We start from the raw sequence: 14,212 nt of genomic DNA, 5'->3' as shown, positions 1-14,212 counted from the left end.
TTTTAGGGCCGGTGCAGAGTGGCACAGCTCTCGGAGCCGTGGGAGCGGATAGAGACAAAAAGATAAGTTCCAAACCCCTCGAAGTAATAGCAGCTGAGTTGGACTCACAGAGAAGTCCGATAACAGATCATCTGGGTTAGATCAGCGAGCTCCGGACAGGGCGAGATCCGTATTGCTCAGCAACATGTCCAGGAGCCTCTTCAATGGACCGGAGGAGTTCAGCACAGAACTCGGGGAGGGGGAGAGAGAGGGGGAGAGAGGGGGAGAGAGAGGAGTAAAAGAGAAAGGAGAAAGAAAAAAGGGAATGAGAAACAGAATGAGAAAATTTGATTGTGAGAGAGAGAGAAAGGGAGAAATAGGAATAGAGAAAGAGAAAAGGGGAAAAAAAACGAGAGAGAGAAAAATAGAGATCCCGAGATTCACAGAGAGAAAATTCAAATCTCAAACCAGGGGCTCAGACTGGAACCGTTGCCCCAGCTCAGCATTCCGAGCGGTAACAAATGAGAATCGGTTCCACCTCCGCCACGTCCAAGCTAGATCCAAGGTCGTCCTAGCGAACTACAGTACACAGACGACGCTTGCGCCTGCGCACACGCAGAGGCCAAACTCCAAGCCATCGTCAACACCTACACCGCGGTGTACAAAAGCATGGGCCTTACACCAAGACAAAGGTACTCCACCAACTTGACCCTGCCACATAGCACTGCACCCCCCGATTATCAAAATCCACAGTGAGGCCTTGGACAATGTGGACCATTTTCCAAAGCTCGGGAGCCTACTGTCAAGACATCGCTGATGACATCCAACATCACCTTCAGTGTGCCAGCACAGCCTTTGGTCGCCTGAGGAAGAGAGTTTTTGAAGACCAGGACCTCAAATCTGGCACCACGCCAAGTCTCTACAGGGCAGTAGTGATACTTGCCCTCCTATATAGCTCAGAGATGTGGACTATTTCCAGCAGACACCTCAAAGCACTGAAGAAGTACGACCAATGCTGCATCCGCAAGATCCCCTGCAAATACATTGGGAGGACAGACTCATCAACATCAGTGTTCTCGCTCAGGCCAACATCCCCAGCATCGAAGCACTGACCAAGCTCAATCAGCTCCACTGGGCGGGCCACATCGTCCACATGCCTGACACAAGACTCCCTAAGCAAGCACTCTTCTCAGAGCCTCGACACAGCAAACAAGCCCCAGGTGGGCAGAGGAAATGCTTCAAGAACACCCTCAAAGCCTCCTTGATAAAGTGCAACATCTCCACCGGCACCTGGGAATCCCTGGCCCAAGACTGCCCAAAGCGGAGGAAGAGCATCCGGGAGGGCACTGAGCAGCTCAAGTCTCGTCGCCGAGAGCATGCAGAAACCAAGCACAGACAGCCTTTCCTTCAATCACTGCCCACCTGTGACAGAGAATTTAGGTCCAGCATTGCACTGTCCAGCCACCTGAGAACTCACTTTTAGAGTGGAAGCAAGTCATCCTCGACTTTGAGGGACTGCCTTTGATGATCTTATGCGTGCCTAACCTGCGACTTCGCCTCAGTGTCTCCCCTATGGCTGCCTCATGGGTCTGGGAAGGCTGCTGTGTTCCCTGTGTGGAAGCTGCAGATGTCCTTCCAGGATGCCCTCGAGCAGCTTTGGGCCTGGAAGGGCCGGCTGGAGACAGGTCAACACCCTCCTGGGAGGGTTCAGTCTGACTTGGCTCGGGCGAGGCCATGCGTGGAGGCACTGAAGGAGTGACAGGCCTGGGGCCAGGAATGCTGCGAGGGAGTGCATCATCCATATCCTGGCTTGAGGAGCCTGAATAACTCATTACACATTACCACCACCACCAATCTAAAAGGAGCTCAGCTCAGTGCTGTGGCGCCACACTGGAAGGTCCCCTGTGGCCCGTGGTGGACCCACCTGCGAAAGCAGCACTAAGGTCTTAGGGGGCATCCAGCTGAGACTGCAAGCAAGCAGCCACCAGAAATAACAGCTCTTAGACGCTCCGTCGACTCTTGCAGAGCCATGGCCATCCTCTCCAAAGCAGCACTGAATACGCTCATTCCCTCGCGCCTTTGCTGCAATGGCAGCTGCCACATCACCCGAAGGGTGAATTTCCCGTGGGAATAACACCCGAATTACAACTGTAAACTTTCAGCTTTGAAGGGCTAACAAGACTGGAACAGTTTTTTGGTGGTTAAAAAGCTGGATTTGGATCCAATGGCCGGCACAAATCAGGGGAAAAAGGCCTCAACACCACCAGTTTTCTAGTTGCACTTAATTTCGGCCCCACTCTGTACAGCCTGTCTTCTGTGTATATTTCCATACTGCACTAATAATAAAGCAAATCGTAGCACAACATACCATGGTTAAATTAATCTGGTCCAGCAGAGGGATGCAGTTTTTATGGTGACTTTTACCAGGGCCCCACATATGACTGTGGCTCCTGAACATGGCCCCAGAGCCCCGTGTGCTCGTGCGCCCCTGATTGCAGGTGCATTGGATTGCCTTTAACGGTAATTCTCAAAGGATTAGAAGATTTGTATTGCAATAGAACCCACAATCCATCTGGTGCATTAATCCATGTCTGGATTTACGAGCAGTCCTGCACAGCAGCATTTGACGTGTGCTGGGGGCGGCCTTCCATATTTGTGAGTCGAGTGGACTGTGCGTACCATGTCTCTGTGGGATGAGTTTGTTCTGGTGCCCCAGACTTATCAAGCAATCACTGGCTTGATCTGCTGCACTGTTGTCTTGTTTAAACTGTTGAGATGGATGGAAAGAAGGAGCTGTCTTGCGGAGATGGAAACAGCTCGTGCAAACCGGGAGAAAGCCTTGCGGAAAATGGAAAGGGCGGTGCTGGAGTTGAAAGAGTCGGTGAGGCTGTAGGGATTGAGCCAGCTTCACTGGCGGGATTTACTGGACCAAGTGTTGGTGGGCGGGCTCGAGTGACCGAGCGGGATCGCTGAGCAGAGTTGGAGCCGGTCCCAGCAGATGGCCAGGGTTCTGGAGCCGCACTCTGGGTTTGCTGGGTGCTGCTGCTTGTTTCTGGAGCAGATGCTGACTTGGTGCGAGAGTGTAACCCAAGTGCGGGCCGCTCGCCTTGAAGCCAATGGAAATAAAACTGGGGAGAGGTGTCAACCAGGCTGCTGCCGCCGCCAACCTTCTTGGTGTTGTGCAAAGCTCAGTGCGCCGCTCCCAATGACAGCTCCTGGCTTCTGTTCCAGCCTGTGCTCCACATCACCGCTCCTGCTACTTCAGGCTCACCGTCACTGTTACTGGCGAGTTGCTTTATTCCCTTATCGCTCAAAATTCTGTGCTGCCTTTTTGAACCGCTGCAATCCCTGTGGTGAAAGTACTCCCACAGTACTGTTAGGGAGGGAGTTCCAGGATTTTGACCCAGCAATTATGAAGAAATAGCGATTATATTTCCAAGTCAGGATGGTGTGTGACTTGGAGGGGAACTTGGAGGTTGTGATGTTCCAATGCACCTGCTGCCCTTGTCCTTCGAGGTGGTAGAGGTTGCGGGTTTCGGAGGTGCTGAAGAAGTCTTGGAGATGGACTGCAGAAAATCACCAAGGCTTCTTCGACAGCACTATAAAATAACAAAGCTGTTTGGGATTCATTTGTCCCTGGCTCGTGCTGCCTACTGCCTTCACCTGGCAGGAGAGCCAAAGTGGCTTCCCACTCAGGCCGTCCACTTAAATTGGCGATCGGGTCCCAATGATGTCATCTGGAGTAGATCATGACTTGGTGCGATAGTGTAAAACAGGTGATAGCCACTCAGCATGTGTAAAGGATCCTGTCAGCTTTGGGCAGGTGTCCTGGTCACCTGCTGGGCAGAGTATGTTAAAATTACAAACGGTCAGCTCCCAGTGGCTTCAGGACAGGCAACTGACCTGGTGATTTTTAAATGCCTACCCGTCGCCCCATGGACTTTGGGGAACGAACGAAAGACTTTGGAAAGAAATCGAAAGGTGATGTCACAGCCAGGGGGGTAAGTGATTGGTAAGTAGTTTTTCTTTTTTCTTTTATCAATAAGTAACATTTAGCATTGTTGCCAATTTAAGTTTATCTAAGGGTTAAGTCATGGCAGGACAGCTCGGACACATGTTATGCTCCTCCTGTACTATGTGGGAAGTCAGGGACGCTTCCAGTGTCCCTGACGACTACATGTGCAGGAAGTGCATCCGCCTGCAGCTCCTGACGGACCGCATTGCGGCACTGGAGCTGTGGGTGGATGCACTCTGGAGCATCCACTATGCTGAGAATGACGTGAATAGCACGTTTAGTGTGTTGGTCTTACTGCAGGTAGAGGGTACACAGCCAGATAGGGAATGGATGACCAACAGGAAGAGCAGTGCAAGGAAGGTAGTGCAGAGGTCCCCAGCGGTCATCCCTCTGTAAAACAGATACACCACTTTGGGTACTGTTGAGGGGGATGACTCACCAGGGGAGGGCAGCAGCAGCCAAGTTCATGGCACTGTGGGTGGCTCTGCTGCACAGGAGGGCAGGAAAAAGAGTGGGAGAGCTATAGTGTTAGGGGATTCAATTGTAAGGGGAACAGAGATGTTTCTGCGTCTGCAACTGAGACTCCAGGATGGTATGTTGCCTCCCTGGTGCAAGGGTCACGGATGTCTCGGAGTGGGTGCAGGGCATTCTAAAAAGGGAGGGTGAACAGTCAGTTGTCATGGTGCATATAGGTACCAATGATGTAGGTAAAAAATGGGATGAGGTCCTACAAGATGAATTTAGGGAGCTAGGAGCTAAATTAAAAGGTAAGACCTCAAAAGTAGTAATCTCAAGATTGCTACCAGTGCCACGTGCTAGTCAGAGTAGGAATCGCAGGATAGCTCAGATGAATATGTGGCTTGAGGAGTGGTGCAGAAAGGAGGGATTCAAATTCCTGGGACAATGGAACCGATTCTGGGGGAGGTGGGACCAGTACAAACCGGACGGTCTGCACCTGGGCAGGACCGGAGCCAATGTGCTAGGGGGAGTGTTTGCTAGTGCTGTTGGGGAGGAATTAAACTAATGGCAGGGGGATGGGAACCTATGCAGGGAGATAGAGGGAAGTAGAATGGGGGCAGAAGCAAAAGATAGAAAGAAGAAAAGTAAAATTGGAGGTCAGAGAAACCAAAGGCAAAAAGGGCCACATTACACCAAAATTCTAAAGGGGCACAGCGTGTTCGAAAGACAAGCCTGAAGGCTCTTTGCCTCAATGCAAGGAGTATTCGGAATAAGGTGGACGAATTAACTGCGCAGATAGCAGTTAACGGGTATGATGTAATTGGCATCACGGAGACATGGCTCCAGGGTGACCAAGGCTGGGAATTCAACATCCAGGGGTATTCAACATTTAGGAAGGATAGACAGAAAGAAAAAGTAGGCGGGGTGGCATTACTGGTTAAAGAGGAAATTAATGCAATAGTAAGAAAGGACATTAGCTTGGATGATGTGGAATCGGTATTGGTGGAGCTACGGAATAGCCAGGGGCAGAAAACACTAGTGGGAGTTGTGTACAGACCACCAAACAGTAGTAATAAGGTTGGGGACCGCATCAAACAAGAAATTAGGGATGCATGCAATAAAGGTACAGCAGTTATGGGTAACTTTAATCTACATATTGATTGGGCTAACCAAACTGGTAGCAGTGTGGCAGAGGAGGATTTCCTGGAGTGTATGAGGGATGGTTTTCTCGACCAATATGTCGAGGAACCAACTAGAGAACTGGCCATTCTAGACTGGGTGATGTGTAATGAGAAAGGACTAATTAGCAATCTTGTTGTGCGAGGCCCCTTGGGGAAGAGTGACCATAGCATGGTAGAATTCTTTGTTAAGATGGAGAGTGACACAGTTAATTCAAAAACTAGGGTCCTGAATTTAAGGAAAGGTAACTTTGGTTTGAGGCGTGAATTGGCTAGAATAGACTGGCAAATGAAACTTAAAGGGTTGACGGTCGATGGGCAATGGCAAAGATTTAAAGATCACATGGATGAACTTCAGTAATTGTATTTTCCTATCTGGAGTAAAAATAAAACTGGGAAGGTGGCTCAACTGTGGCTAACAAGGGAAATTAAGGATAGTGTTAAATCCAAGGAAGAGGCATATAAATTGGCCAGAAAAAGCAACAAATCTGAGGACTGGGAGAAATTTAGAATTCAGCAGAGGAGGACAAAGGGTTTAATTAAGAGGGGGAAAATAGAGTACGAGATGTAGCTTGCCAGGAACATAAAAACTGACTGCAAAAGCTTCCATCGATATGTGAAGAGAAAAAGATTAGTGAAGACAAACGTAGGTCCCTTGCAGTCAGATTCAAGTGAATTTATAATGGGGACCAAAGAAATGGCCGACCAATTGAACAAATACTTTGGTTCTGTCTTCACGAAAGAAGACACAAATAACCTTCCGGAAGTACTAGGGGACCGAGGGTCTAGTGAGAAGGAGGAACTGAAGTTTATCCTTATTAGGCGGGAAATTGTGTTAGGGAAATTGATGGGATTGAAGGCCGATAAATCCCCGGAGCCTGATAGTCTGCATCCCAGAGTACTTAAGGAAGTGGCCCTAGAAATAGTGGATGCATTGGTGATCATTTTCCAACAGTCTATCGACTTTGGATTAGTTCCTATGGACTGGAGGGTAACTAATGTAACACCACATTTTAAAAAGGGAGGGAGCGAGAAAGTGGGTAATTATAGACCGGTTAGCCTGACATTAGTAGTGGTAAAAATGTTGGAATCAATTATTAAGGATGAAATAACAGCACATTTGGAAAGCAGTGACAGGATTGGTTCAAGTCAGCATGGATTTATGAAAGGGAAATCATGCTTGACACATTTTCTGGTATTTTTTGAGGATGTAACTAGTAGAGTGGACAAGGGAGAACCAGTGGATGTGATGTATTTGGACTTTCAAAAGGCTTTTGACAAGGTCCCACACAAGAGATTAGTGTGCAGAATCAAAGCACTTGGTATTGGGGGTAATGTACTGACATGGATAGAGAACTGGTTGGCAGACAGGAAGTAGAGCATCTGGGTAAATGGGTCCTTTTCAGAATGGCAGGCAGTGACTAGTGGAGTGCTGGGACCCCAGCTCTTTACAATAGACATCAATGATTTGGATGAAGGAATTGTGTATAATATCTCCAAGTTTGCAGATGACACTAAACTGGGTGGTGGTGTGAGCTGTGAGGGGGATGCTAGGAGGCTGCAGAGTGACTTGGACAGGTTAGGTGAGTGGGCAAATGCATGGAAGATACAGTATAATGTGGATAAATGTGAGGTTATCCACTTTGGGGGCAAAAATACGTAGACAGAATATTATCTGAATGGTGGGAGATTAGGAAAAGGGGAGGTGCAATGAGACTTGGGTGTCATGGTTCATCAGTCATTGAAAGTTGGCATACAGGTACAGCAGGCAGTGAAGAAGGCAAATGGTATGTTGGCCTTCATAGCTAGGGGATTTGAGTATATGAGCAGGGAGGTCTTACTGCACTTGTACAGGGCCTTGGTGAGGCCTCACCTGGAATATTGTGTTCAGTTTTGGCCTCCTAATCGGAGGAAGGATGTTCTTGCTATTGAGGGAGTGCAGCAAAGGTTCACCAGCCTGATTCCCGGGATGGCAGGACTGACATGAGGAGAGACTGAATCAACTGGGCCTTTATACATTGGAGTTTAGAAGGATGAGGGGGATCTCATAGAAACATAGAAAATTCTGATGAGACGGGACAGGTTCGATGCGGGTAGAATGTTCCCGATGTTGGGGAAGTCCAGAACCAGGGTACATAGTCTTAGGATAAGGGGTAAGCCATTTAGGACTGAGATGAGGAGAAACTTCTTCACTCAGAGTTGTTAACCGGTGGAATTCCCTGCCGCAGAGAGTTGTTGATGCCAGTTCATTGGATATATTCAAGAGGGAGTTAGATATGGCTCTTACGGCTAAGGGGATCAAGGGGTATGGAGAGAAAGCAGGAAAGGGGTACTGAGGGAATGATCAGCCATGATCTTTTTGAATGCTGGTGCAGGCTCGAATGGCCTACTCCTGCACCTATTTTCTATGTTTCTATGTTAAATAGTGCTTTTCAAAGCACTTTACAGCCAATGAAGTACTTTTGAAATGTAGTCACTGTTGTAATGTAGGAAACTTGGCAGCCAATTTGCACACAAGCAAGCTCCCATAAACAGCAATATAATAATGATGAGATAATCTGATTTTTTGTTACGTTGATTGAGGGATAAATATTGGCCAGGACACCGGGGATAACTCCCCTGCTCTTCTTTGAAATAAAGCCGTGGGATCTTTTACGTCCACTTGGGAGAGCAGACGGGGCCTGTGTTTAATGGGCCATCCGAAAGACGGCAGCTCTAACAGTGTTGCACTCCCTCAGCACTGCACTGGAGCATCAGCCTAGATATTTGTGCTCAAGTTCCCGGAGTGAGACTTGAACCCACAATCTTCTGACTCTGAGGCGAGAGTGCTACCTCATGAAGAGCATCACGGACAAGCCCAATATTGTCCTCAACAGCATCCACATACATATAGTTTTCAGCTTGAACAGCAATCAGGAGTGAGAAACGTATTTTTTTTCCCTCTTCCTAGTTGAGGTTCTCAGGACAACTACAACATCCTAATTGAGATGAGACAACTGAGCAGACCAGAAATTGAACCTGGGGCCTGCTCACATTTTTCAAGCAAGTTCTTTACTTAATATAGCAAGTAACTTGCATTCCAGGGACACAGATAAATACAGTTTTGCTTTCATTCAAAATGTAACAAAAACCTTCTCTTCTTAGGGCAGGTCTGGAGATGCTGAATCGATTCTGTCTCTATCCCTTCTGGAGCTCTGTGAGCAATTGCAGAATGACACACTTTCTCCCGATGGCGTGCTGCATGCTTACATGGAGAAGGTATACCAATGTAATTTCAAATGGTTTGCATTACAGCCATATTGTGGTCGATCACATTTGATGATGTGGGGCTGGAGGAGATTAGAGATAGGGAGGGGCGAGGTCATGGAGAGATTTGAAAACAAGGATGAGAATTTTAAAATCGAGGCGTTGCTTAACTGGGAGACAATGTAGGTCAGCGAGCACAGGTGAGATGGGTGAACGGGACTTGGTGCGAGTTAGGACACGAGCAGCCAAGTTTTAGATGATCAGTATACGTAGGGTAGAATGTGGGAAGCCAGCCAGAAGTGTGTTGGAATAGTCAAGTCTAGAGGTAACAGAGACATAGATGAGGGTTTCAGAAGCAGATGAGCTGAGGCAGAGGCGGAGACGGGCGATGTTACGGAGATGAAAATAGGTGGTCTTGGGTATGCCGTGGATATGTGGTCGGCAGCTCATTTCAGGGTTAAATATGACACGAAGGTTGAGAACAGACTAAGCCTCAGACAGATGCTAGGGAAAGGGATCTAGTTGTTGGCTAGGGAACACAGTTTGTGGTGGGGACCGAAAACAATGGCTTCGATCTTCCCAATATTTAATTGGAGAAAATTTCTGCTCATCCAGAACTGGATGTTGGACAAGTAGTCTGACAATTTAGCGACCATGCAGGGGTCGAGAGAAGTGGCGGTGAGGTAGAGCTGGGTGTCGTCAGTGTACATGTGGAAACTGATGCTGTGTCTCTGGATGATGTCGCCAAGGGGCAGCATGTAGATCCTTGGGGGACACCAGAGGTAACGATGCGGGAGCGGGAAGAGAAGCCATTGCAGGTGATTTTCTGGCTATGATTAGATAGATAAGAATGGAATCCGGTGAGTGCAGTCCCACCCAGCTGTATGATGGTGGAGAGGCGTTGGAGGAGGATGGAGTGGCCACCCGTGTCAAAGGCTGCAGACAGGTCAAGAAGGAGTGCGTTGGAATAGTCAAGTCTAGAGGTAGCAAAGGCATGGATGAGGGTTTCAGCAGCAGATGAGCTGAGGTAAGGGCAGAGATGGGCAAAGGATGTCATTTCTGACCTTCATGAAAGCTGTTTCGGTACTGTGGCAGGGGCAGAATTGAGAGGGAAGTTGGAGATGGGACAAGGGCAGGGGTGGTTTTTTTGAGGAGAGGGATGATGACGCTGATTTGAAGGTGATGGGGTCAGTACCTGAGGATAGCGAACCATTAATAATGTCAGCTAACATGGGAGCCAGAAAAGGAAGTTGGGCGGTCAGCAGTTTAGTGGGAATAGGGTCGAGGGAGCAGGAAGTGGGAACCATGGACAAGATGAGCATGGAGAGGTCATGAGGGGGGATCAAGGAGAAACTGGAGAAAGATGCGAGTTCAGGGCTAGAGCAAGGGGGAAACCTTAGAGGAAATTTGGCCCGATGGGCTAAGGGAGGAAAGGGAAGTGACAGAGCCAGCTAATCGGACGGTCTCAATCTTCAAGACAACGCAGTCCATGAGCTCCTCACACTTGTTGTCGGATGTGAGGGTGAAGGAGACGGGAGAGGGGCTTAAGAAGATAGTTAGCAGTAGAGAATAGAAGCTGGTGATTATCTTTGCAATTAGAATGATCCTGGGATAGAGAGCAGTTTTGGCAGATGAGAGTTGGACCCGTTAATACTTTATGCGGTGCAGCCAGATCTGGCGCTGAATGGCTAAACCAGTTGTCAGACTTGAACAGACATGGCAATGTCCCTTGGACTTCAGAGCGAAGATGAGGGCCGTACCAGGGGGAACGGCCAGGATGAGAGCGAGAGAGCGAGAGAGGAGAAAGTGTTTTAAAAGGTACCAGGGCACCGAAAGTGGTTGTGAGCAGATATGTCATGGTGAATGGTGGTACAGTTGGGATTTCGTAAGTGCAGTTATAAGAGAGTTGGAAGAGTGTTTCTTCCAGGGGAGGACACAGAATGAGGTAGGGTTGGGGGGAGTTGGAAGGGGAATGTGGGTGGAGAGTGATATGAGGAAATGGTCAGAGATGGTGTTATGTGTGACTGACATGATAGGAGTAGTGAAGCCACGAGAGATGGCAAGGTCAAGGGGGTGGATATGGGTTGGGGAGTTTACACAGAGGGAGAGATTAAGGGAGGATAAGAGGCTAGTGAACGTAGAGAGGAGAGAGCATGATGAATTGAGATGGAGGTTGAAATGAGGATGAGAAGTTGCTCGGTGCCAAGGCTGAGGGAGGAAAGCAATGAAGATAGCTCAGTGATAAAAATTGTATGGTACTTGGGTGGGTTGTGGAGAATGAGAATGTTACATGAGGGCTGGAACAAGGTGAGGGGCTTAAAGGAGGAGTAGGGGGACAGACCAAGGTGTGATTTGGTGATGAGAGCCACATTGTTACCACGGCGGTCTGGGGCGGGGCAAGTGGTGGAAGGTGTATACCGCCCGCCCAAGTTGTCGTCGTCGTCGTCATCATCATCATCATCATCATCATCATAGGCAGTCCCTCCGAATCGAGGAAGACTTACTTCCACTCTTAATGAGTCCTTAGGTGGCTGAACAGTCCAATACAAGAACCACAGTCCCTGTCACAGGTAGGACAGATAGTCGTTGAGGGGAAGGGTGGATGGGACAGGTTTGCCGCACGCTCTTTCCGCTGCCTGCGCTTGATTTCTACATGCTCTCGGCGATGAGACTCGAGGTGCTTAGCATCCTCCCGGATGCACTTCCTCCACTTGGGGCGGTCTTTGGCAAGGGGCTCTCGGGTGTCAGTGGGGATGTTGCACTTTATCAGGGAGGCTTTGAAGGTGTCCTTGTAATGTTTCCTCTGCTCAGCTTTGGCTCGTTTGCCGTGAAGGAGTTCCGAGTGGAGCGCTTGCTTTGGGAGTCTCGTTTCTGGCATGCGGACAATGTGACCTGCCCAGCAAAGCTGATCAAGTGTGGTCAGTGCTTCAATGCTGGGGATGTTGGCCTCGTCGAGGATGCTAATGTTGATGCGTCTGTCCTCCCAGGGGATTTGTAGGATCTTGTGGAGACATCGTTGGTGGTATTTCTCCAGCAGCTTGAGCTGTCTACTGTACATGGTCCATGTCTCTGAGCCATACAGGAGGGCGGGTATTACTACAGCCCTGTAGACCATGAGCTTGGTGGCAGTTTTGAGGGCCTGGTCTTCAAAACACTTTTTTCCTCAGGTGGCCGAAGGCTGCACTGGCGCACTGGAGGCGGTGTTGAATCTCATCGTCATTTAAGGGTAAGATGTCATTCCCCCTCAGTCAAGTTTTCATCAGGGCCATGATGTTGATGCAATCATCCACGATAAGCTCATGGATGGCAAGGACCTTGTTTGCAAGTGAACAGACATTTTGCGTGGAGATGCAGAGAGGGTCGGTGATGTTTGATCCAGTGCCAGAGTCCACTGGGAGGGGTGAGTTGGATGGGGAGGAGATCGACAAGGTTAGCCCCCAGTGGGCATGCTGGCCGGGAAGGTTGGTAAGAGAGTAGGATGGGACAGTTGGTGTTGCTACTCGTGAGGAAGCAGTGATGAGTGCCTCTTGGGGGATGCCATGAGAGGCACAGAGGGAAGTTGTAGGCTTATCTCCGAGGGAGTCGAGCCTGGAACGGCGGCAGGAGAGTAGGAAGGTCAAAGAATAATGAAGGGTTGGGGGTAGGGATTTGGGAGGATAGAGTATCTGAGAGAGGAGGGATGAAAGGCGACATGACAGGAGAGAGCGGCCAGGGAGGGATAGAGAGAAAAGAAAAAGGGGAGAAAAAAAAATGGAAATAGAAGTGAACAGTTCGGGTCCGGAGCAGCAAATCGACACGGAAAAGATCAAGTTACAAGGGCCTGGTTTTGTAGCAATTATAGGGAGGCATATTTCCTGGTAGTAACATGGAATAAGTTGGTGACAATAGTAGGGAGTCCAGCTTTAAAGTCGGAGGCCCTGTGGAGGGAAACCGTTTACATGGGTAGGATGGAGTTGGCATGGAGCAGCGACAAAGCGTTGTCCAAGTTCAGAGATGGGTGCAGCGGGCAAGTGAAACACAGAAGCTATTTGAAGGGTAGAGAACTGGAGGGTGGAGGTTATTGCCATGGTATTGGTTCGGTTGCGGTTGCGGTGCAGCAAGATGATGGCGAAGTTGACGTGAAGTTCGAGGTAACCGGAGATCAGAAGCGCCGGAGAAAATGTAAAATTACTAGCCAACAAATATGGAAAAACCAGCTCAGCAGAGATACAGCCACAGTAGCAAAGATCAAATTTTAGGAGCGGAATCAGAGACGCAGCACATGAGTTTTACTGTGCAGTCCAGTGCAGAAGTGTCATGGTATAATCCAGTGTAGTCCAACGCAGAAACATAGTCTTGATGTCCAGAGAAGTCCGGGAATTCGGAAAGCAAATTTGAGAAGATAATTCAGCAACTCCGTGAGAAGCAGAAAGCAGGGGGTGGGGGGAGGGGTAATGGCAATTTAAACCGTTAACTTGTCGTCAACTTGTAATTGGGGCTCAAATGCACCAACTGATGGAGCTAGGGGAACTTGAGTAGTGGAAACGAGGAGATTTGGGGGAGAGAGAGTACATAGGATGGGAAGACCGAAATACCATCTAATTCACTTTATTTATATTCTGTTTGATGATCTAACAGTTTTACTAATCCAATTTACAGGGTTCCTTGTCAGAGTATGATACTTATTTATTTTAAAGCAATGAACATGCTGTGATGAAGTGTGCAGAACCCCATGCAATGTTTGTAAACCATATATAGCCTATATTTATCCCATAGTTTGATTCTCAAGGTAAAATCTGCATCCTTGGCTTATTTAAAGCACCTACTATTTTATAGTTGCTCTGTCATGCTAGATTTGTACATTTCTTCTTTTGAAGGCTTTGGAAGTCACGAAGCAGCTGAACTGCCTCACGGATTTTCTTCCTGAATGTCGAACACAGCTTCAGGATCTCCAGGGGAAGAGGAAAGGACTGCTTTATGGGATCCCCGTCAGCATTAAGGACAACATTGACTGCAAGGTACAGGGTGACTTGATAGCAGTGATAACTTGGTCTGAAAGTGTGTTGGTAGAGAGACACGATGGTAGCGAGACACGATGGTGATTGAGCAGGCCGCTGAGAGTGCTGAAATTGAGTGGAGAGGGAAGGGAGCAGGAAAAGTTAACTTTGACCTAGTTGAGAGTGTAAGGCATTGTAGGGAATGGTTGAGTAAGAGTGGGGAAAGAGTTTTCTACCATCTGTGGTGACAACCCCAGTTTGAAATGTGATGTATTTTGTTTAAACAAAAATATCCAGCTTTTCACCGTAATATTAAATGGAAAGGTAAATTCTAGCTCCATGGCTTCACTTAATGCTTT

The 14,212-nt window shown here is 48.4% G+C and overlaps 1 protein-coding gene across 1 annotated transcript in view; it reads left to right on the top strand.

Moving 5' to 3' along the window:
• The first annotated feature begins 2,624 nt into the window (after nt 1-2,624).
• faah (fatty acid amide hydrolase) overlaps nt 2,625-14,212 on the top strand; it is a 63,441-nt gene continuing 51,853 nt past the window's right edge. The window contains exons 1-3 of the mRNA XM_070886053.1: nt 2,625-2,860; nt 8,776-8,889; nt 13,734-13,874. Of these exons, the coding sequence (XP_070742154.1) occupies nt 2,660-2,860; nt 8,776-8,889; nt 13,734-13,874 (456 nt within the window). The 5' untranslated portion in view covers nt 2,625-2,659. The remainder of the gene's footprint in view (nt 2,861-8,775; nt 8,890-13,733; nt 13,875-14,212) is intronic.

Source organism: Pristiophorus japonicus, chromosome 8, assembly GCF_044704955.1.
Source record: "Pristiophorus japonicus isolate sPriJap1 chromosome 8, sPriJap1.hap1, whole genome shotgun sequence".
Taxonomy (NCBI): Eukaryota; Metazoa; Chordata; class Chondrichthyes; family Pristiophoridae; genus Pristiophorus; species Pristiophorus japonicus.
Note: the sequence above shows the minus strand (reverse complement) of the source record. Positions and strands in the feature narration are given on the sequence as shown.